Here is a 23144-nt window from a genome sequence, read left to right on the forward strand (position 1 = left end):
TCTATCAGAAAATGTAACAGTACAATTAAAATAAAACCCCCACAATTCAATGAAGGATGGACAAAACTGATTTCTCTATCAGACTCTCCAACTCGAACTGCACAGGCAGACTTTGCTCACAAAATTCTGAGGTCTCTTCATGTCAAATCAAAACTTAATCAATTGCTGTTGCAAGGTCTCTTTATGAGACATCATTCTTTAGAGGACAGACCGCAAAATATTTACTAATAGTCACTGAAGTATTGTACCTAATTAAACAAAGTACATTTGTCAAATAAATTAAGTTATGCATTGTCATTTGCCTTCTCACTCTTAAATTCAAACACAGTAATTTATAATGCATCTCCAACATATCAGCGTGAGTTTAAGGGGCCTTTGTTATAGCTAGTAAAAACCTCAATTACTCTTCTGAAGGGAAGTCTGACATTCTAATTTTTTTTTTTTCATTTTTAACAGAACCCTGAATTTAAGCTACAGATCATATATTGCTTTGAATCAAACAGTTCCTTAAAAAGCAAACCTAAAGATTAAATAATGTAATTTTTATTTTTATTACCTTTTTCTTTGAAATAAACAAGAGCGAGCCTCGATTTTTTATTTGTATTTAGTTTCTACTTTGAGAAAATGATATCTTCTAGTAAAGATCATTCTGAAAGATTTTCAGATAACCTTAACCTTAATTTATTTAATCATTATTCTTCTGGGATGCAAAGAAAAACATATCATTACAAAATTCTAAAAAAGTCTTTACAATTTCATTTTCCTAATTTTCTTTTCAAGTGTAAGCTCATCAGGAAAATAAGTGAAATTTTTTATTAAAGTTCATGTAGTTACTTGCATCTATTTAGTGTTAAGCATAATTTTTCTTAGAGCTTTTCTTTGACCCACCTAGGCTTTTGGGGTTTTTTCCTCAAAAAATTTGTGGTTATTGGTGGTTAGCTAAATTGCTTCAAATTAGTAAAGTTACTTTTTTCCATTCCTGCATCCCTCCCATCTGAAAAATTTCATTCAACTGCGACCATTTGAGACTACTGTCACCTTCCTCATTAACTGTCGGCTAAGACAAGAGAATTGAATTTTTGTCTGCTGAAGTCTAGGCAGCAGTTTCATAGCTTGAACACCCTCAGTTGCTGTCAGATGCTCAGTTTCTCCAAGCTGACGAAGTGAATTGGCATACCTATACCCACGAATGACAGACAGCTCTTCTGAGATGAAACGGCAGCAGGTCAGTTCCTCTAAGCAGTTGAAAGGGTGATGGCAATAGCTTCACAAACACTGTTTAATCGTTATTCTGTTCCCAAAGGTGTTGCAGCTGATTGATAGACTAAAATTTCATTCTAGATGGTGATAAGAAAACCAAGCTATTTTACTATTCTCTTTGCTATCCATACCCAGCAAATGTTTTGCCCAACTCAGACTGTCAGCTCCACTTCCAATCACCATAGAAGCAACATTAAGCAAATGTGGCATTCAGAACACTTGATGTTTTATATAAAAACTCCACAGAAATCCTCACTTATTTCTCTCCCTCTCAATCTTAGGCACTAAGAGATGCATGTTTTCTCAAAAGCATGGAAAAAATACCCAACTAATCAAAAAATAAGCATTATTTCAGACATGTTACTGACCTCATTGGCAGAGAAGTACAGTTCTACCTGTTATTAATTTTTTTTAAATGCTAATTTTTCTCTTATGGAGAAAGTGCTTTATACCCAACCCCCTCTCCCCTCAAACGTCCATCGGATCTCTGACCTGCTCTTATCAAAATTCCTCTCCTTGAAAGTCAGTTTATTTACACATGTGCGAAGTCAATCCCAGAACAGTCATGAGTACAGTTCTGCCCCCCCCCCCCCCCTTTAAAAAAATAATTGGAAAACAAGAATCTCCAAGTTACTACAAATTCTTTCATAGGCATAAAGCTGAAATGATACAATCAATCATTCCCAACCTACAGTTTTTGCTAGAGAAAAGCACAGAAAAGTACAAAGAATGTAAAAAAATAGCCAGGATGTTCTGCTGAGCCAATCGCCCATTAGTTACTTTTTTATTCTGTGATCAGTAAATGACATTCGTACTAGGACAGAAGGTGGAAAATCTTTTTTAGTGATCCAATGAAACCACGCTCTGATGAATATTTCCGTAGAATTAAACAGCATCATAGGAAAAAATGCTACTAGGAGTCTCCAGTACACTCAAGCGGGGCACTCCTCAACAGAGGAATCCCAGAGGAAAGGCATCAGTCAAGACAACACTGTACCAATTGATGGAAGAAGGAATAATCCAGGGCTATTGAACACATCTCCAATCCAGGAAGCCTCTAAATTAGAAATCACAAAGGGCAAAGAAAATTCTCTGAATTATTATTATTATAAACTCAACTTATTTTTACATAGTCTACTCTAGGCACTGTTGCAGAGACAATATGCTAAGCTTGAGAGACCTTTGGACCTGACCTGGTTTGGTTTTTCTTCTCTGCCACAGAAAATTGGCTTCGTAAGTCTCTGCTTGAGGTACCTGAAGCTAGAGGTGACCTAGTATGTCTTACGTGGCAGAGGGTGATCACCTCACTACCATACTACCCTCTGCTTAGCTCAAGCAGCATTTCTCTTTGAAACTTACAGCTTTCAGTTTGGTAACAGTCTGAATGCCTCCCCTCACTAGTATTCATGGCAATCTAAGTCATTATGTCCTATAAACATTCATCATTTAAAAGACTATTTATGATCCACTTGATTAAACCGTCCTGTTCAGAAAAGAAAACTTATATGAGTCTGATCTGGGCTTTTTGCTTTTCTTGGACCCACCTAGTTTGTCAGTCCCAGGCATTTTTTCCCCCAAGGGCTGTATGTCACACCACCAACCCTATTTTACCTCCCTTTCAGGCTCTACCTTCCCTCTCTTCCACCATTCCTCGTTCCCCAGCTCATGGCACCATTACAAGGCAATGAGTCCACATACAAATGCTTACTGTTACTTTCCATTAGATGTTTCGACATCAGATTCAGCCTCCTTCCCCCACAACAAATATTTTGTTTCATTAGTAGCTGGAAAATACTCCTAGAGATAGGTGCAGTTTCAAGTGAACATTTTTGATGATACAGTATTTGGCATTACATGAAATGTAAACATATTTATTTGCTCAGTTTTATTGCTATTTATTTAAGAACAAAATGTGACTGTCTGTAGCAATATAACTACCTGAAGCATTACCTCGATGCCACAAACTTTTGTTGCGCAAGTGCACTATCACATCAGAGGAAAACAACAAAAGCCAAAGAAAAAGAATATTTAGAAAGAAAGCAGGAACAGACACTCAAGTACTTTCACTTAGTCAAACTTCAGTGTTCTGTGCACAAAAAAAAAAATCTTTGTTAATTCTACTGATCACTTTTATGATCAGTAGAAGCATCATCATTCTCTGCTGCACAGACCTTTTTGGCACAGAGTGCTCTTAACATGAGAAAGATATTTTTACTTCTCACCATAAAAAAGATGATACTCCTACACATTCACCCATCGTAAGGCTTTACAAACTGCAGCTGCATTAGCTTCTTCCAGATACTTGGGAATGCAGGAAAAGAAATAGCAGTGGGAACTAGAGTTCTGGAAAAACCTGAAATATCAGAAGTTTTCTCAAGGCAAAAACACACTTTTGGCCAGGTTAGTCATAATGCACCTGCAATATTAATTCTACATTTCCTACCCTTCAGAATGGCTGTGTGATGACAGCCTTCTTTAATGGTGTCACTGGAATATGATTTAATGATAGGGAATTTAACTAATGATTGATATGTGAGAAACAGCATAGTCAAAGGACAAAAATATTTTAGTAATAGAAACAGCCAAGAAATAGTTGGACCAAAGTAATACGTAAACATGAAAAAAAATTAACATGTACAATAAATAGGTAGTAGTATAAAGTAAGTTTAGCACATTTCTCATAACAGAAGTCATAACAGAAGTTAGAATTAAACAACTGTAGTATCTGGCTTACCCTCCTTTCCTGTCATCAAGGATCAAGAAAGCACTTGCTTTTCTCTGCCATTTTTTGAATCTCTCTTTTTTTCTATGGCTTACCTCAGGTGGTAACAAAGTACACTTGTTAGTGAACGTGTCAACTTCAAGAAACACATTATTGAACAGACTTAACTAGCCTTTTTCATCCTTTCTTGGATCTTTGGCCCTTGTAGGAGGGACAAAACCTAAAAGGTGCTGTGCTACCAGCTCTGGAGTTAGATATCCTGGCAGTCCTCTGACCCAGAGGAAACACCTGGTCTTCAGGCACAAATGAATGCTGAAAGGATAGCAAAAATTTGCAAAATAAGCAGATTACCTCCCCCAAGTAATTAATAAGATTGCGCTAAGTGGATACTAGTCCACGTGGATTAGCCTATTTAAAATACCAAGATTAACCTCTAACTTTCAAGAAAGTTGATTATTTATTTGTAACGTGGCATTGGTTATCACAGACTAGTCTTTGTCTAAATAGACTCCCAAATGTCATTCGACTATGTTTTATTTACAGCATATTAATGCCAGCTGTACAATATGCGTATTTTGGTAGCTGGAGAGGCTAGGCTGACTCTACTTGCCTAGAATACCTTGAACCCACCCATCAGTCACAGCATCTGGCAGTTTTATCCAGGTTATATTTATACGTACATCAGTCCTACACCTGATGCCAATAGAGTTTCGTTATATTGCATGATCAATCATAACTTAAGAGGTAGCACACCTCAGCTATTTGCAGATTAATTCCACCAGAAAGGAATTTCTGCTCAAAGGTTAAATAAATCATGAAGTATTTATACCTCACTGCAACTACCTCAGACTACGTAAGCCCAGTCTCATCTGCCTGTTCATCTTCAAAACAGACACACTGAAGTGAAAGATTGTAACCGAAAAGAAGTAGTGTGAAATTAATTTTGCCATCTGTAACAGGATAAAGAAAATTTTAAAAAATAATCCATAAAGTACAATAACCATGTCCATATTATTTCCTATATTTCACATATACTTTGTGTTGTCCCTCAAATCCAACAAAACTAATTTGAAAGTCTGGGGCAAAACCGGGTTTTTTTTGAGAGACATTTATCATCTTCTCTCTGCCACCAGTCCCAAGACTGCATTACCAAATCTTTGACATAAGATCACACAGAGGAAGGGGAAAAATCATCAAATTATTCTTGTAAAAATACATTTGTTTTTACATTTTGTTGCTTCATTGTGTATCACTTAATCAGGGGCCAGTCAGCCAACTCTCACTCTAATGATTTTGCTCCTACAAGTAACTGCTTTAGTGATTAGAAGTTTATTCATATCAATGGACTTTATTATTGCATTAATAATTCAGCAACTCCCACAGCAAAAGAGTAAAAAAAAGAGAAAAACACATCCATGTAAATTCCAGTCCCTGTACCAACCTGCCTGCCCTGTTTCATTCCTTCCCATCACAGAACATGACAGATTTGTTTCTTCCCCAGTGCCAGTATTTTACGTATTCAATGACCTCTTAGAGGACTGCTAGTAGGCAGAAAAGGTTACACATCTTGAGGATCTTATATTCCTATGGAAATTTCAGTTTCTAAGGAAAACAAATTTCTGTCATCTTTATTAATAACTGTTCTGTGCAGCTACTCAGCTTGAGTGTTTCTGAATAGCTTATAAATCAAACCAAAGTTCATGAAAAGTCTTGATTGTTTGGCCCTACATCAAGAACAGAGCTGCAGATCTTTCTGGAAAGTGTACCATAATTCTTAACTGCAATTACAGAATCATCTTAAATCAATGACATTTAATGAATTATGTACATAACATGTTTAAAGTAACAAGCTGCATTTTACACACAATTCAAGTGTCATGACCTGTGTCAACAGATTGTAGCCCATTAGCTCTCAGTAGTGGACAAGGCATACTGTGCATTAATGAATCTTTAATGATAGCAAGAAAGAGCCAGAAACTAAGAAAAACAAAAATAAAATTAATGCATCTACATGTGTTCTCCTCATTTATCTCGCCACGCTTCACTTAAAAAGAGTACTGCAATACTTTAATATACCGTAGTGGTTTTTTGAATACAATAGAAAAACAAAAATAAAATTAATACATCTACATGTGTTTTCTTCGTTTATCTTGCCATGCTTCACTTGAAAACTGTACTGTAATACTTTAATATACCATAGTATGTTTTTTTGAATACACTAACATTATTGCAACACAGATTCCACTGCATTATTTGGCCACTAGATTTTTTTCCAGGAATAAAGAAATAATTTTGCATAGATTAGAGGAGCAAAAAGTGAAACTCTATTGACCCAGCTTTATTAAGCTTTTGCTAACTAACACCTCTCCTTCAGCTGCCACTGTGGTGAGGCCAAAGTCAGGAAGAATAAATTGGAAAAGCAGTAAAGCTCAGCAATATTTGGTGGAAGAAACCAAAAGCTTCCATAACTAGTACCCACCCTTTAAGGAAAGAGCTACAATTTTTCTTACTCCACTGCTGTCTCCAAAGCCCTCTACAAAGGACAGAGCTTGTGGCCCTTCCCCTGCCAATCCCCATCAATAACAGCTTTTTGGCACTTTACCGTTTGTGTCCCTCATGAGCATGGAGCTGACGTTGTGTCCCCTCCAATGGAGTAGCTGACCCTCCCATGAAGTTTCCATAGCACGCATGCCACTCTATTTTCATTCCCACTGAAATGCTGCCAAGAGCGGCTGCAGCAGACAGTTTCCTGAGCAAACGAGAACAGTGGGAATCACGCTGCAACCGACAGCTATGCAGAGACAACAGCATTTGCACATCACAGCAAATGGGTGTCTTCACTGGAGATCCATGGCCCTCATCCTAATCCAAGAAAGCAAGACTTTTGTTCACATTAAGGCTTGCACAGATGCATGTTTGGGAACCATCAACAGCGGTATGAGAGCAGGAACATACTTTTCTTTTTAAACATAACATTTTCTCCTATCTCTAACATTCTCTGAAAACACAGTATGGCTATGCAAAGTCAAAGTAACCTCTCATGGCATACACCTCTGAGCAACAGAAAAACTGTGAGGTTTTGGCAACAACTCAGGAACAACTGTGTTTCTTTCTCTTCCCAGGATTTGTCTGCTCTTTTTACAAGTTTAAGCAAGAATAGCAAGTATGATCAACGGTAGAGAGAAAACTGCCTTCATACACAATGTTTACTACATTTATTATTTCCTATTAGACATATTTTCTTTCCTTAACAGAGCTATTTTGTGGATGAATGGTGAAACATCAGGCACTGCTATTTTCCCGTTTCTATTTAATACAACTGAGAGCTTCCAGCTGCAGCTAACAGAACTCACGCACCACATCTCCCTAGCTGATCATAATCAAAACCAAAAATCCCCAAACCCTCTTTTCTCTTACAAATAATTTACCAAAAGGCAATATGCACATACATAGGGCACAACTGCATGACTCTAAATAACCAAGCTGTTTCTAAGCGCATGCTTGTATTAAGCCTAGATTATAATATATCCGTAGCAGAAGTATTACAAACCTTTAACAGCTTCTTCCTCCATCTATGCCCTTACACATGTACGTACAGCTGGGCAAGTTCTTCTATTGCTAGATTATAATTGGTACTGAAATGACCTGCTCCATTCCAATCACATTAAATATAAAATCAATTAACACCTCCTCTTCTTTCACCTGGCATTTGCTCACAGTGAAATTTAATATTGATTCTGACTATTCTTAACCTTAGGCTGCTGATCTTTAGTTACTTTTCTGGATGTTACCCAGTGTCCGTGACATGCAGAAGCTGTCCCCCAAGGTGCATGTCAAATTTTGTGGCTATTAGGCCATCATCCATTACGTTCTAGGGCAATGAAATTCTTCGCCAGGAGACAAGTACTGCCTTGCTATCTCTGTTTCTCAAGAAACTCAATTTTCCAAAGCCAACGACTTTCTTGGAGTCTCCCCTCCTCCCTGTCGTCTGCTTGGCTCACAGCAGGTTTTGTCCATGTGAACTGAACTCCTTACAACCACTGCCTCAACACCAGTTACCCCATATCCCACCCCTGCCATTTCAGGAGCTTCTGCACTGCAGCATCCCTGAGCCAAAAAAAAAAAAAAAAAAAGTATTATTAGTTTGGAAAGGGCTAGCTTCAGGAAAATTATTATTAAATAGGGGATGTGAAGTCTTGAATCTTCTTTGCTCAGCATCCTTAGTCATCTCAAAAAAAAAAAGCAAGACTTCTATCATTCCTCAGATACTTTGATAACCTGTAATCATCCCTTGTAGATGGTGCTCAGTGTAGATCCTAGGAAGCCAGACAATAAAGAGACAAAAACTGTGTCTACTCAGCCTGATTTTGCTAGAGTTATGCACTGTGAATTTCTGCCAGGATTGTGTGATAAAAAGCTGCGTGGTCAATATAAACAAAATCATTTGAAACAACAAAGCTGTGAGGGACAAATTTTATTTTCTAGCAGGTATCACACAGGTTTAATAGATGCCAATGACAGTCTTGGATATTGTTACTGTGGGGAGGCTCTCAGTGTAGTAAGGAAACAATTGGGTTTGGTGGATATGAGTGGGACTGGAAGGAGTGGGAGTTCCTGTAGGGCATAACATTTTCTAGGTTGAAAAATACTGTTGCTACTTGCTGCCAACTACAGCTTTCCAGGCAGTACAGGACGCTGCTGCACATCTTCACTAAATCAAGATTAAACCAATCAAAATCCAAAACAAATGGATCTGTGTGATATTTTATTCCCCATCACTTTACATCAAGTGAGACTCATATATACGCATGGGAACAGTTTCATCTGTATAAAGGGCAATGCTTAAAATACAGCATATTTTGCAGTTTTCTTGAATAATGAATATTTATAGTTTTACGAAAAAGAGGAGCCTTTAAGCTGATTTGGTCACTGACCCCAACTTTGGATAGAAATGAACAAACTTTGGCAGGATTTTTGGGTTGGGGTTTTTTGGTGTCTGTTTAAACACAGCATTTGATAGTACCCAACTAACTCTCCCTTGTGGCTGAAGACAGTAACATTCACTCCCACAGATATAGCCGCAAGGTTGGAAGAGCTGAGAAAGAAAACACTGTATGATGATGTGACATGAATCTTCCCAGTTTCAAACTGACAATTATGAAATTATTAAATGCCTTCCAAAGAAATACTGTAAAAATGTAGAAACACTCTTTTTCTTTGAAAAAGCCATTAAGATAAATACAACAAAAAATACAAAAAGGTATGCAAGACAGTTGTCTGAGGCAGCAGGGACCCAAACTTGAAAGCCTAGCTAACCTCCACGCTGCCGTGCCATGATGATTGCCTTTAAAAATAAAAAAAGAACCAAAAATAAAACCAGGTTTTCCATGTTTAAAAAAAAGTTAAAGGGGATTGTCTTATTCCTTGAACCTTTTGCTCTGAGATATAGATCATGTTTTTTCCAGCTAAATCATACCTGTCATCTATAGGACATTAATCCCTTGTACACTGAAATGGCTCCCATTACTTGTAACCTGTCATCCTCCTAATCTTTAAATGTTTATTTCACAGATGTTGCAAAATTATCAAGAATTATCCCTAATTTATAGCAATAACCTGTTTATAGTAACACCAAATGAGTAAAATGGAAGCAAAAAGGCAGAAACAAAGTCTCTTGAGACTGAACACCAAAACAATTCTTCCATGTAAACTGATCCCCATGTATCCAAATAGCTGACGGCGGTGAGAAGATAGGTTTCTGTCTAAAATACTTCTCCTACAAGCAGTCCCTACTCCTACACAAAGAAGGGAAATAAAGAGGATACTAAAAGTAAATATACATGCATACATATATGTATACACACACACTAAAAACAAATACCAGAAATTCTAATTTAATTCTAGCAAGAATCCAAAGGTTTCCCTTGGAATTTTGCAGAGACCACATCACATGCTCTAACAGGACTGTTTGTAATCAAGCTACATATCAAAGCAGTTCAACATCAGACACAGAGTTAAGCAGCCTTAAATGTACTCCAGCAACAACCACTTGCTATTCTGAAAATGTGCAGCGCACTTAAGGAAAACGGAACAAGTCAGGAACAGAGACACTTTTATCTCAAAGTTTTTCTGCTATTACTTCTAAATTATGACCTGCCAAGTAGAAATTACCTCTCCAGCATTCTTGCTTTGTAAGGCTATATGTATGTCTTAAATGATACTGCATGATATAATCTGTGCACTGAACAGACAAGACTACAGGGCTTCATTGCCTGAACGACCAGCTTTTAAGTAAAGGACTTTCTGGAACAGAAGAGGTGCTATGAACTGGAAGTTATTAAAAGCAACAACAATGGTGGACAATAACCAGAAACTGACCACTTCACTCAATGATGGCACATCTGTTAGAAAATTAAACAAAAGTTGAATAACTCATATATCATGTAAAAAAAAGCATAACTACTTAACAGAAAGAATGATTGCTAAGGGCTCCATGTAAAATCATATTTCCAAACATCATCTAGATGTTCTGCTCCAAGGATCTGAATAACTGGAAAACAATGTGAAGAATACCTATACATGTTTCATACCCAATTCAAAAGAGCATTCTGAAGACAGCGTGACCAACACTCAGCCTTCCCAGGAAAGAGGACAGACACCCTGCTTCGTAAGTGTTCCACTATCAAGCCAAAAAGCCCTCCAGCAGTAGTTACAATACAAATTCTGAAGCAAATTGAGTTACATACCTATAGATATAAGTAGCCTCTTTTGAAAGTCCTATTTGAAAACAGGCAAGAAAGAGTATGTTCAGGTGTCCTCGGTACAATTAAGGTATGTGTTATACCTTTCTAGGAGTAGACCTCTGTGGTTGTTGTGGTTTAACCCCAGCCAGCAACTAAGCACCACGCAGCCGCTCACTCACTGCCCCCCATCCAGTGGGATGGGGGAGAAAATCAGGAAAAGAAGTAAAACTCGTGGACTGAGATAAGAACGGTTTAATAGAACAGAAAAGAAGAAACTAATAATGATAATGATAACACTAATAAAATGACAACAGTAGTAATAGAAGGATTGGAATGTACAAATGATGCGCAGGGCAATTGCTCACCACCCGCCGACCGACACCCAGCCAGTCCCGCCCCCACCTCCCAGTTCCTACACTAGATGGGACGTCCCATGGTATGGAATACACCGTTGGACACTTTGGGTCAGGTGCCCTGGCTGTGTCCTGTGCCAACCTCTTGTGCCCTGGCTGGGCATGAGAAGCTGAAAAATCCTTGACTTTAGTCTAAAAACTACTGAGCAACAACTGAAAACATCAGTGTTATCAACATTCTTCTCCTACTGAACTCAAACCATAGCTCTGTACCAGCTACTAGGAAGACAGTTAACCCTATGCCAGCTGAAACCAGGACAGTGGTCTAGGTATGAACAAGGTTGGGCAGGTTGTCAAAAGCTTATACACAATAATAAACAAAATGTCATCAGCTTCTGCTCAAACATGTTATCGAATACATAGCTGAGAGCAGCCCCTGCAAACTCATCCCATTTAGTTTCTTTTATACCACTGGAACATGGAAGCTAAATACCAAAGGATTAAAACATACCACCAACTCAGAAATACTCTTCCACAATACCCTCAAGAAAACAGCATGGCAGGAATCTCTTTTAAGAAAGATTCCTAATATTAGATGTAATTTAGCTATATGAATGATAAAAGTAAAATGAATGACATGCAAGATTGAGGGCTGCTGAACAGCCAGACCCAGGAAGATCCTCACAAACAGATAAATACAGACTTAAACATTATATGCTGCAATATGAAATTCTAACTTCTTTTTCTTAAAGCTTCTGGGTTTTGCAACTGCTGAAGAAAGGGTGAGACTCTACAATCACCAGCTCTGAAAACTATCGTTTCTTATATTTAGACTTTACTTATGTTTTTAGATCATTATGGTTTGACAAAGTATCAAAAAAACCTGTTTCTTAATATAATTTTTTTGTGCAAAGACAATTATTCTCTCCATACAGCTTGCATCCACTTAAAGGTTGGGGGGGGAAAAAGGAAACCCATTTTATGTTATATGGTGAAATTCACCTAATAAATCTTATAGTATTTCTGGGACTTCAACAGCTCTATAACTGCTCACCAGAATTTACTGATCCTATTGAATCCTCTTTCTCTTGTGCTTCAATCCAATAATGAGGCAGATTTTTAAAAAAGCAAAGAAACAAAAACACTTTGCACAGAGAAGACAGCATATTCTGACTGGAGGGGTAAAACCTGAACACACCCAACCTCATTATAACAGCCTCATCACTAGTTGGGCACTGTAAGCAGGAAGATTTGCTTGTCATACCAGTGGTGTCCTCCAGCAGAGTCAGCAAGACCTCCATAAACTATCTAAGACTTTGACAACAGAAATATTTCAAGGTTACTGAAAGAACTAAATTATTCATGATTAATAAACATTATTGAGCAGTGTCCTTTTCTCCTTTATTTACAAACCTGGTTTCTACAAATATATTAATTTAATGTATTTACTGAAGACTGTCTGGGAAAACTATGACTTCCGTGTAAACAGTTGCCTTTGTAATCCATTACATATGAACTGTTCTTTAAGCCACATCAATGATGCTCCACTTAAGCAAGTTTTAAATAAAAATCAACCCACACAAACAGCAAAGACTAAATTTTACTGTGTGTATGCACACATTCATTTGCTACTTAAGAGCGTCAAGATAAGAAAAAGGCTCACTCCATGGAGTCAAAATATCTCACCAGATTACCAAAGGACCCCAAAGATCCCCTTGGATTACCAAATCTGGCCAAGTGGGGAAAAAAAGCCCACCTGCTTATACCGGGTAATATGGATACAGCGTGGATGGCTACAGCAATGGCCATCTAAATTGAGAAAGCTCATGCCAGTTCATGGAATTTCAAACTTTTCTTAAAATGGGATTTTTAATCTGAATTTTTATTCTGATTCTTCACAAAAACAAGAGTTGTGGCCTGAGGAATGGGGATGAACTCTGCGTGATGAAGCTACTCAGGAGCTGGATGCACAAAACTGCAGGAAAGCACACAGACTGCAGAAGGATGCCTGGGCACCCACAGGTTACTACAAAACTGGTACCCTGCGAAGTGAGGAGAAAGCATGCAGAAAAATCCCAGTATCCTTAAGGTGAGATACAAAGCTGCTGGGAAGGAGAAGAAGCAGACTTTCTCACCCTCAGGAACCAGAAATCTATGGGAGGACAGAGGCAGTGCAGCCTTCTTCACATTAATTAGTGGTCATACTGCACCCCATGAAAATCTGAAGTAGTCTTCATAACCGTGAATTTTCTAGGCATGCTTCACAAAAAAGAATTACCTAAAGTTTAAGAGGAGAAAAAAAAACCCCAACACACAACAGAACACTACACAAGCCCAGCATACAGATCTATTCACAAAGATATTTGCAGATTATTTTGTAGTAATTAGTCACACTAAATCATATCAGCCCCCCCCCCCCAAAGAAGAGTTTTAAAGTACAAAATTAGAATCCCTAATTTAAAACTCCAGTTCACATCTATAACATATTAGGATTAAAATGCAAGTGCCCATTGCTCCCCACACCCCCCTAATTTAGGTGATTCATTGTATAAAACTCAACATCAGCTCTGAAAGACCCAGCAGTTTGCTTACCCTGTATAAGATTAACAGTGCTGGAAATGACTAAGCATGTAATAGATAGTAATACCTTTTTAATCAGTGCCACATTATTTGATGCTTTCACTGAAGAATGCAAGACTGTATGGAGAACTGTCAAGTAAAGCTGCAGGATTTAGTTGAATTCACATCAAGCTTCATTTACATATATGAATTTATAAATTAATATATTTATATATGGAGAACTTGAAGTGCTCCATATAACATTATATTATCAATGTTGACATCGATTAAGTTTTCAGCCAGATAAAGTCTGTATGTGTTAACACTCACGTCGGACTGTTCTCAACAACTCTATTCCCACTACTCCACTGAGGTGAACGGAAGACACCCAACAGAAGGGCTCTTCTGCATCTAAGTAAGGATATATCATCCTGTCTTTATATGCTCCATGCGCAGAGCCAAACCAAGAAACTTGCCTGTTCTCTCAGTCTGCTAACGTCTCTGAAAAGCCATCAGAGAGGACCACCATGTAGGTAGCAGCTGTTTCTTAGACATCTCTAAATGAAAGATTTTCTCTTTTTTAAGGTATAGGGTTGATGAACATGACGAGAAATAATCTGAAGAGTCCAAGCACAGTGGGAGAGAGCAGAAGACATGGCTGTGCTGAGAGATGCATCCAGCTGCTGAGCCTGCAGGTGCATCTGACATAGACCGACAGGATGAAGGATTAGTGAAGGTGTTCCTGTGCTGGATAAATATGAGTGATGAGGTAAGTTTGCAAAAGTAAATCAGAAAAAAACATGCTTAGAGAAGATCAGCTCTAGAGGAAAATAAGACAAACGGGGCAATCAAATCACAGTTGAGATCTCAGAGATGTGAAGAGCACGTAGAAAGAAGAGAAGAAAGAGAAGTCAAACTATGAAAGAAAAGTGGCATTAGGTCTAGTGTGAAAAGTTATGAACAGCAAGAAAGAGAAAAGGTGGCAATGAGAATGGAGACTATGAAAGTAAATAGTCTGACTTTAATATAGCAGTATAGACAAATACTAATAAGGAGCAGGGTATTACCATACAATTTTCCAATTCCCCACAAAATCTACTTCTGACTGGGAATCATTCACGTCACAGCTAGGAGAGCCTGAGAAATAACTGTGAACATTACAAACAACAATCTAGCAAAATGCAGTATGTCTTCCAGTGATTGTGATTTACAAAGGCTCCAAGTCAGATATTCAGAAGAATGGGGTGGTAAGCAGCAGCACCTCACTGGTGCAAAACAGATACTTTCCTAAACTCAAACACAGCCAACTTTCCATCCTTCAGCAACCAAATGCGAACATGAATGTTGTAGGTCTTGAGCAGGGCACCGTGGAAGATAAAAATAGTGCTGCCAACAACAAACACTTGTCTCTACAGGCTCATAGCACGGCAGTTGAGAAGCACGAGGTGCACTTTCCATTTCTTAATAGAACATCAAATCACATGCTCAGCCACTTGCAGATTAAAACTAACTGTCTTACAGCTGTGCAACTAGTGATATAATTAAAGGAGCACATAAAATCCTTGTAAAGATACTTGTCAGTTTGGGATTCTCCAGACACAGCTCATCCCCCAAAAAGCCACAGTGCACAACACATGGCAACATGAAAAACACAGCAGAAGAGAAAAAAAGGAGTGCAAAATCCCCATAACTAAACTAAAGTATATAATGAATATGCAAATACATTTTATTTCGTATCAATTCTTAAGCATCATACAGGGGGAGAACATTAGAAAACTGAGCTGAAGAAGGTTTAGAGGAAATACAGGTGTTTGAAATAAAAAAGAATGGCTCTCTACATGTTAAATTGGAAGAGGCAAGAGCAGACACCAAAGAATTATTTTCTCCGTGCTCTTTCCGACGTGTATGACCTAGGGACTGTAGAGAATGCCAAAATTCATTTTTTGGATCTTGCTGAAGTGCTGTCACAACAGCAGTCCAGTGAGATAAAAGGGCACTCAAAACTGCAGTCACACTTTAAGCTCACTAACCATTCTGTTATTCTCTGATAGTTTCCATTTTATTACAGAAATGTTTTCACATGGAAATGACTTATGTTGTACAAGGAGAAACCTCTCTCCTGAAGAAGATTATGGCAATACATCAAAGAAAACCCCAAAGAAAGCATCTGCTTGCCCAAAAGAACACAGTATGTTCTAATTCACCCTTTATTATATTTTTCCTCTTTCTTTTTAATGTTAGATAGATACAGACAAAAGAAAGGAGTGGAAAAAACACAGCGAGAAATAGCAACAAGGAGCACTGCAAGGAAAGAAAAGTTAATTACAGCACAAGAAAAGATGCAAGGAATGTGAAGAATGTCAGCAAGTAAATAAATCAATAATCTACAGTCATCATCTACATTCCTGAACTACCTTGAAAGCAAGGGTATCTGCCCTTAACATTCCTTACAACAGCAGACATTTTCAAGGAAGACTCCCCTCCAGCGCACCCTGTTTCTGCCAGCACCCTTCTGTCAACAGCTGATTACAAGGGAACCTTTCTGAAGGGGGCCTACACTACACCTCTTTTAACAGTTTTGTTAATACAAGCTTGTAAATACCATGGACCACACCAGAAACATTAACAAGACGAAATTAATGTTGTGATCATTGCACTTAGTTGAACAAAACCTCAAGGTCATTGTCAAGCATTTGCGGGAATGATGCACCAGATTCCCCCCTCACCGCTGCTCTCTAAAACATACTGAAGCCTAGCAGCTCATACAGAATAAAAGCACAGATCAATAAAGCCAGAACACTAATGCGGTTTTACAGGTGTGTTTCTTCACAATGGTATCAGCATACTATAAGGAAGGAGTTTTACAGAGGAAATGGAAGCTAAGGATTAGAGACAAGAGGACATAAAAGTCAGGACTTCTCAACAAGTTGGGAACATTCCATATTGTTAATGGGGGAAAAAAACCCTAAAAAGTAAACAAACAAAAAACCTCAAAACCCCTAAACAAGTATACAACTAAAATGAAGGATATGTCACCAAGTAACATGGCACAACAGAAGGGGAACTACAGGGCAAACCAGTGGATGTTACGGACCTTATTGACATCCACCCTATACACATTTCGGGGGGTGTTACTGCAGACTAACTCTAGACTGGTGCTGTGAACTGAGCATCCACTAGAGGTTGAGGTAAACAGCCTGATTTAGTTTCATCCATAAAGGAATCTAGATCAACCTGTGGTGCAAACCAAAATATGGTAAACAGGGAACAGAAATTCAACTCAGAAGACTAATCCTGAGCCAATGCTAACACGGATTTACCTGAAGTTGCAATATGACTCCGGTGCTGTATGTAAAGAAAGTCTTCTAAGTCCAGTATCTAACTCCATCTCAAAAAAACCCACAACCCCCCAAAACCAACCCAAAAATGGGGTAGGATGATTCCACATGAGCACTGTCGCTTAGAAGACCACTTTTGTCTACAAGACATAGCAGTAATTCTCCAAAAATTGCTTTGCCACGCAGAACATAATGTACAAAACCCACAGAAAATCGCCATACAGAGTTATTTCTAAACTGGACTTGCTTGGCTTCACGCATATACAATATGCTTTTGCAACACTTGCTTTTGCAAATGAAGCTGATACAATAAGATTAGGTAGCTGGGGGCATCTTTTTGTGTGACTCAAGAAATTTCTTAATACTTACATGAAGTGTACCAATTAAAACCAGCCTGTTTTCAGTGCCATTCTACTGCCAAATGGGGGGACTCCCCCCAAATGTCCACACGTATTCCACGGACTTTACAGTCATCTTTTCAATAATGGATGCAATTACATTAAAAAAAAAAAAAGGAAGAGAGAAAACCTACTGCACCTGTATGTTGTTCTTCAATCCAAGCTTGCAGATACATGAAGAGGAGTAGACCAGCTACTCCAAACATCAGTAGAGACACAAAGACTTGTCTTAGGTTCATGACCCTATCAGGAGGCTACTTTTCAGCTTTCAGAAGGACGCATGGCTCACTTTCTGAAGTTATCAGCGTGCCTGCATCTTCTTCAGTATCTTCCCCTGAGACACGGACCTGGAATAACAAGAGAGAGAGCTATTTCTCGTGTTACCTTTTTATTCTTCGCCAGAGACTGTGTAAACAGCATACTGTACACAAGCTGGAGCTCTTACAAGCTGTTACTTTCAATGCCTAGATTTCTGTTCACGATCTCAACAGTCTTTCTACCCCTGGATGAGCTTCAAGCAGAAGTATTTCTCAAAGCGGCTGCGGAGACCATTCCACCTCCGTGCTGCCGGCCATCGCCCGCTGCCCGGCTGTCACACCAGTACACCACTGCCCACCAACCAACCATCACAGCTGAGATGCTACAGCAGCAGCTGGAGGCCCCCCCCGAGGCAGCCGGGCTGCACCCCGCTGCTGCCAGCCCCCTGCGATGGGCAACCCAGCGCCTCTGCTTCTGGACCGCCCGACCCTTGTTTAGCCCTGGAAGGATGCCTGCAGTCCCCCTGCCCCGCAACGCGACAGCTCCACTTGTAGTGCCTCGGTACCGGTTCAGCCTACGCTTCGGGGAGTCATACTCTGACGTTCACCCTCAAACATGAATCCAAGTTGAGTTTTGCAGGGTTAGGGAATGTCAGCAGAAGACGGTATCCGTAACACAGCAGAGAGGGAATTAATGGACCAGCTTGTTAATCGGCTATTTTGCAACACGTGAAGGACTTGTCAAGATCCTAGCTCTTGCCACCGAGTTCAACGGAAACGGGATCAGGTGTAAAACCTTACCAAAAAGATTACATCCTTGCACAGCAGAGGGCCCAGAAAAAGGAATTTACCTGATGCCCTGCACCTGCCACAAAGGGGCCATAAAATTCACTTTGTAACAACAGAACATAGAAGACACTGTGGATCATAAAAAAGCCAGCTCCTTAACCTGAATCAGAACGCGTTCACTTTGAAAGCACGTTACTAGAAGCTGATGAGCAGCTGTTGAAACTGGCCCGCACAGCAAAAGAAAAAGTGTTAAAATTCAACACAATGGACACCCTTGTAAGTGCATATCTGATGGAAGTGTCTGGTAAACTGCTGCAAAGAATGCAAAGAAAAACTCAGGCTTTCAAAGGAAGACAGCCCACTAAAAAATATTTGAGAGAGAAATCTATTAAAAGAATAGAGCTAAAGTACATGTGCATCCAAATAAACAGAAAAAGGAAATGCAGGCGTTTAACAGTTATTCTGAAACGTACAAGTACTGCGTGTTCCTCAAGTCTGTATTTTTAAATAACTCGGCACTGTTACATCTGTAATTGCTGTATACACATACACATAAGGCTTAGCAGGAACTCCCATTAAAAATAGCTGTTGAATTAACACAGTAACTACGTTAGAATGAGAGAAAAGATTTCAAGAACAACAAAACTGTGTTCAGAACTTTACAGTACTTTTTTCCAATTCCGTGTCATTAAAACTGTACACTTCACTGAAGCATAAACTTGCCTGCAGAAAATGTAAACCAGAGTTTAAATATTAATCTTTTCATATGTAATTGTTCTGTAGAAGACAGATAGCTAGACATTAACGGAATGTAAATGTTCTGTCTGAAGTCTTTTTTGTATGGGTCATGAACTACCTGGTTCAAACCTGAAACACGGAAGGAAGGTGAGTAGGTGCTTTATTCCACCTAGATTTTTCTGCCTTGATCCTGCAGAGAAGGAATTTCCTACATGTTATATACAGGTACCTGTTTGCAGCTATTGTGATGATGCACAGGATTGGAAGGAAGCAGTGAAGATTGGGCAAAACTGAAGAAAATGCTTGGGGGATTCTCTGTGAAATGCCTTTTGCAAGGGTGTTAGCTGTTATCACTTTTCCTACAGTGCCCTCAGCATTCTCAGACTTGCAATCTTCCTTATCTACGCTAAAAGGTTTACTTAGGTCTTTGCACCTAACTTCAGTCCTGCAGCAAATGCACTGTTTGCATGTCTTCAGAAATCACTCTGCTGACGAGACAGAAGTTTCCCAGCATAAGCAATGCTTCAAGAACCATTAGTCGAAGTACCAACGAATACAAACCTCTTCTGTTTTCCCCCAGACAAAAGACGTGTTGTTCATGCAACAGGACATTGACAGCATCTGGATTAGAAAAAAAAAAAAAAAAAGCCAAATAAATAAGGCATGAAGGTCTGAATGAGTATTTTTGAAAGAAATGAATTAAATTGTAGGTACTAGAAAGCAGGAATCAGTTTCTTTTGGAAAAGTTGTTGGGGATTCATAACTGCCTCTCATAATAAAAAAAGCGAGCAATCCAGACGCACACAATGAATAGTGGCATGCTTCCAAATAAGCCCGCTTTTGTGGTTTTGTCACTTGTTTCCATCTGCGCAAAACTCGCATTTTTAGCCCTCCTTTCTGAAAACCAGTGTCCCTGAGTGGGCAAGAAAAGCCTTCTCAAGCCACATGGATGATGCTGAAAGCAAAGTATCTCACACCACACCTCCAGGAACATTTCCAACACGTGTCGGCTGGCACTGCTGCTCTCTCCAGCCCCTTGCTCTCATCATCCCTGACTGCCCAGCTCTTGCCACCACCACAAGGGCTTACGCACCTGCACAGTAACATTCAGAAAGCTCATCCAGCTAAAAACTGCTCCAGAAAGAAGGAATGGGGACCTTACTGCCAAAGGAAGTCAGGAAATACTGGTTTAATCAAATTACAGCCCACAAAGGCTTTACTCAAGGAATAATGCTGATGGTTTCTCCTTTACCAATACCAGCCATCACACGCATTCATGATGCATGATGGCATAGGATATATAGATGACCTTGCCCAAATACCATCATTGTTGCATGCAGCACCATCTACAAGCCCTGCACCATCACCTTTTGGATGCACAGTAAAATCAGGAGCACGTCCAAGCAATTTAATCTGTGAATAAGAACACAGATGTTTTTCTACTAGGGTAGTTTCAGTTTTGAGTGGATAAAAAAAGCAGTTCAAGGTGCTTTTTCTTTTTTTTTTTTTTTTTTTTTCAAACTACCAAACACACCCTAAAGCTAATTTACTCCACCATCACAGTCACTACAATTACCTTTGTATCAAGAATTGTCAAACTGCTTGCAATTAGTTTAATTTATTTAAATTTAATTTATATGAAACTATTCTTCATTTATGTGTTGGCTCAGTTTTAAGATTAGTTTTAAACAAGAGCAACATTATTTTTAATTAAGACTACCTATTTTTAGCACAGGTTGAACTCTAAATACAGCAAACCCATCCAAAATCTGAACCTATTTTGCTACCTTATAGGATTTTTAAAGGCTTTTCTGCTTGAATAAGTAGTTTTATTTATTTAACGTAGTGATTTGTAACCCACATACGAAAAAATGATAGCGACATTAAAAACAGTCTGTGTCTAGGAGTCTTCTAGTAGAACTTGAAAAATGGCTGCACAACACTGACAAATTTGCTCCTTTAGTATTAAAAAGCAACAGTCATGGATAACACTCTCTAGCATCCTGGCAAAGAGGAAAAACCTGCAAATATTCTTTAATCAAGATGAATGCTCTCTTGTGGCTGTGAAGAAAGAGCCACCAAGCAATTACTTACAACCTAAGTATTTTCAAAAAAGATCAGCTGTATCAAGACAGAGGTTCAGCATCCCCAATTAAGCTGTAAATATTTCTTTGCTCCTAGTCCTGGGCAACATGGCTTCACTGGGTGATAGCTTGGCCATCCTGCTGGATAGGATGCTTGCTACAGGGAAACTAATGAGGCCTAAGAAACTGCTGTGTCCCTCTCACCAACGCTGAACTCAGTTCTTTCTTTAGCCCAACCTCCCCCTCATCTCTTTTGGAAGTGTGGACCTTAACGTCCCATCTGTTTCAACTCAAGCCTTCACAGAAAATGTCATAGTGACCCACTCACCCCAAACTTTCAAGTCCTTTTGCATATCGGAGAGAGATTACTACATATTGTTCCTATCCATCAGGGAGAAACAGTTAATTTGGGAGAGAAAACCACTACATGCCTTAGATGACAACACAGGCGTCTTTGCAGCAAAAATTCAGAAACTTGACAAGTTTATAATCATTCACTTCTGAGGCCAAATTGTTTAATACCGTTGTCAAATTTAAGAGTTTCAGGAATCCACATTCCACCAATGTAAAATCCTTGCATTTTTCCCATTGTGTTTTGGGTCCCGTTCAAAGAGGCACATTCCTGTACAGGGCCAACACAAGCAACTGAAATAGGACAGCCACCCCAAAATGGGGAAGAGTGCATCTCCTGCTTTTGGCATGATTCGTCATTTCAGTACATCGTCCACATTTCACTTCCTGGCAAGCAAATACGCCTGCAGCTGAGGAGAGGTACCTCCAGCACTCAGGTACCATTCCTGGCTTCCTCCTATTCCAGACCACACAAAACCCAATGGCATCTGGTTGCAGTATGTTTGGCTAACTTAAGGTTTCCTTGCCACTACTACCCTCACCATCACCTCGTTCCGAAATCAAAACCATATAAAAGCAAATCATTACGTTGCCTCAAACTATTTAGAAACCTTTCTTTTTAATTCCCCTCCACCTTTTTTCCTTCACCTGAAAAAAAAGATGATCAAGATGAATGGTGAGCCAGCAGAATACTGATGAAAAAAGCAGATGCTCTTTATAATGGTCAAAGCATTCATATTACTGTGGGTTACCACAAATTCCCACCCACTCAGCATCTCCTTAGATGCAACTGAATTGATGAAAGCAAAATGAGAAAAAGGACACAGAAAGCTACTGCAACCCCACACATGTTTTTTTTCTTCCCTCCTTCCTTCCTTACCCCAAGAAGCAATACATTTTCTGATCCCTCCACTGGAGTATCACGGCAAGAAAATTTTGCACCGAGGACTGTCCTGCTGGACACTGGCCCAGGCTACATTCAGCTCAGACAGCAGAAGGAGAAAAGGATAGCTTCTCATTTCAACAGTCCCCCTCCTCCTTCACTTCTCATCTGTTAGCTTGTGTCCTACTTCACGCATAGGTGATCCTCCAGGATCACCTTTCTTTCCACTGTCCACAACTCAACTTTCTGGCTTCCTAACAACTAGCGCAAGGCACAGCTCCAGCTCTTAACAATGCTTGCACAGTTCTTCATATCAGGCGGTGCTACTCTTTGTTCTGGTTTATTCCAATGGTTGCTAGGAATAAACATACAGTATTTGCCATTTTTTCTCTCCAGGAAGTTACGCTGAGCATTATGGTTGGATGAAGTCATAGCCCTTACAGAAATCTTACTTAAGTGCGCAACCAGATCAAGATAATCAAACTGAGTGCTGCTGAGAAAGTTTGTAGAAACAAACAAACAAACAAACAAAAAACCCAACACCAAACAAAAAAACCAAATCAAAATTCCCATAATGTAGCCCTTCCTGTCCACAGGAATCTACTGGGTGGATCAGGGAGGGGGGGGGAACGGCTAACAGTCTGGCAGGCCTCGCTACAGGGTCTGAGT

General features: G+C 39.2%; 1 protein-coding gene across 4 annotated transcripts in view; it reads right to left on the reverse strand.

The window, feature by feature from the left end:
* Window positions 1-23144, reverse strand: part of CHST9 (carbohydrate sulfotransferase 9) — a 94948-nt gene that overhangs the window by 69499 nt on the left and 2305 nt on the right. For 2 of the 4 annotated variants that reach the window (XM_049828361.1, XM_049828371.1), the window contains exons 3-4: window positions 19719-19778; window positions 17513-17720 (exon numbers count right to left, since the gene is read on the reverse strand). The exons of 1 other annotated variant lie outside the window; for it this stretch is intronic. In XM_049828361.1, the coding sequence (XP_049684318.1) occupies window positions 17513-17612 (100 nt within the window). In that variant the 5' untranslated portion in view covers window positions 17613-17720; window positions 19719-19778. Of the gene's footprint in view, window positions 1-17512; window positions 17721-19718; window positions 19779-22472; window positions 22653-23144 lie in introns of those variants that run through there. One more of the 4 variants, XM_049828381.1, reaches the window with a different exon arrangement.

The sequence above is a fragment of the Accipiter gentilis genome, chromosome 2 (assembly GCF_929443795.1).
Source record: "Accipiter gentilis chromosome 2, bAccGen1.1, whole genome shotgun sequence".
Lineage (NCBI taxonomy): Eukaryota > Metazoa > Chordata > Aves > Accipitriformes > Accipitridae > Astur > Astur gentilis.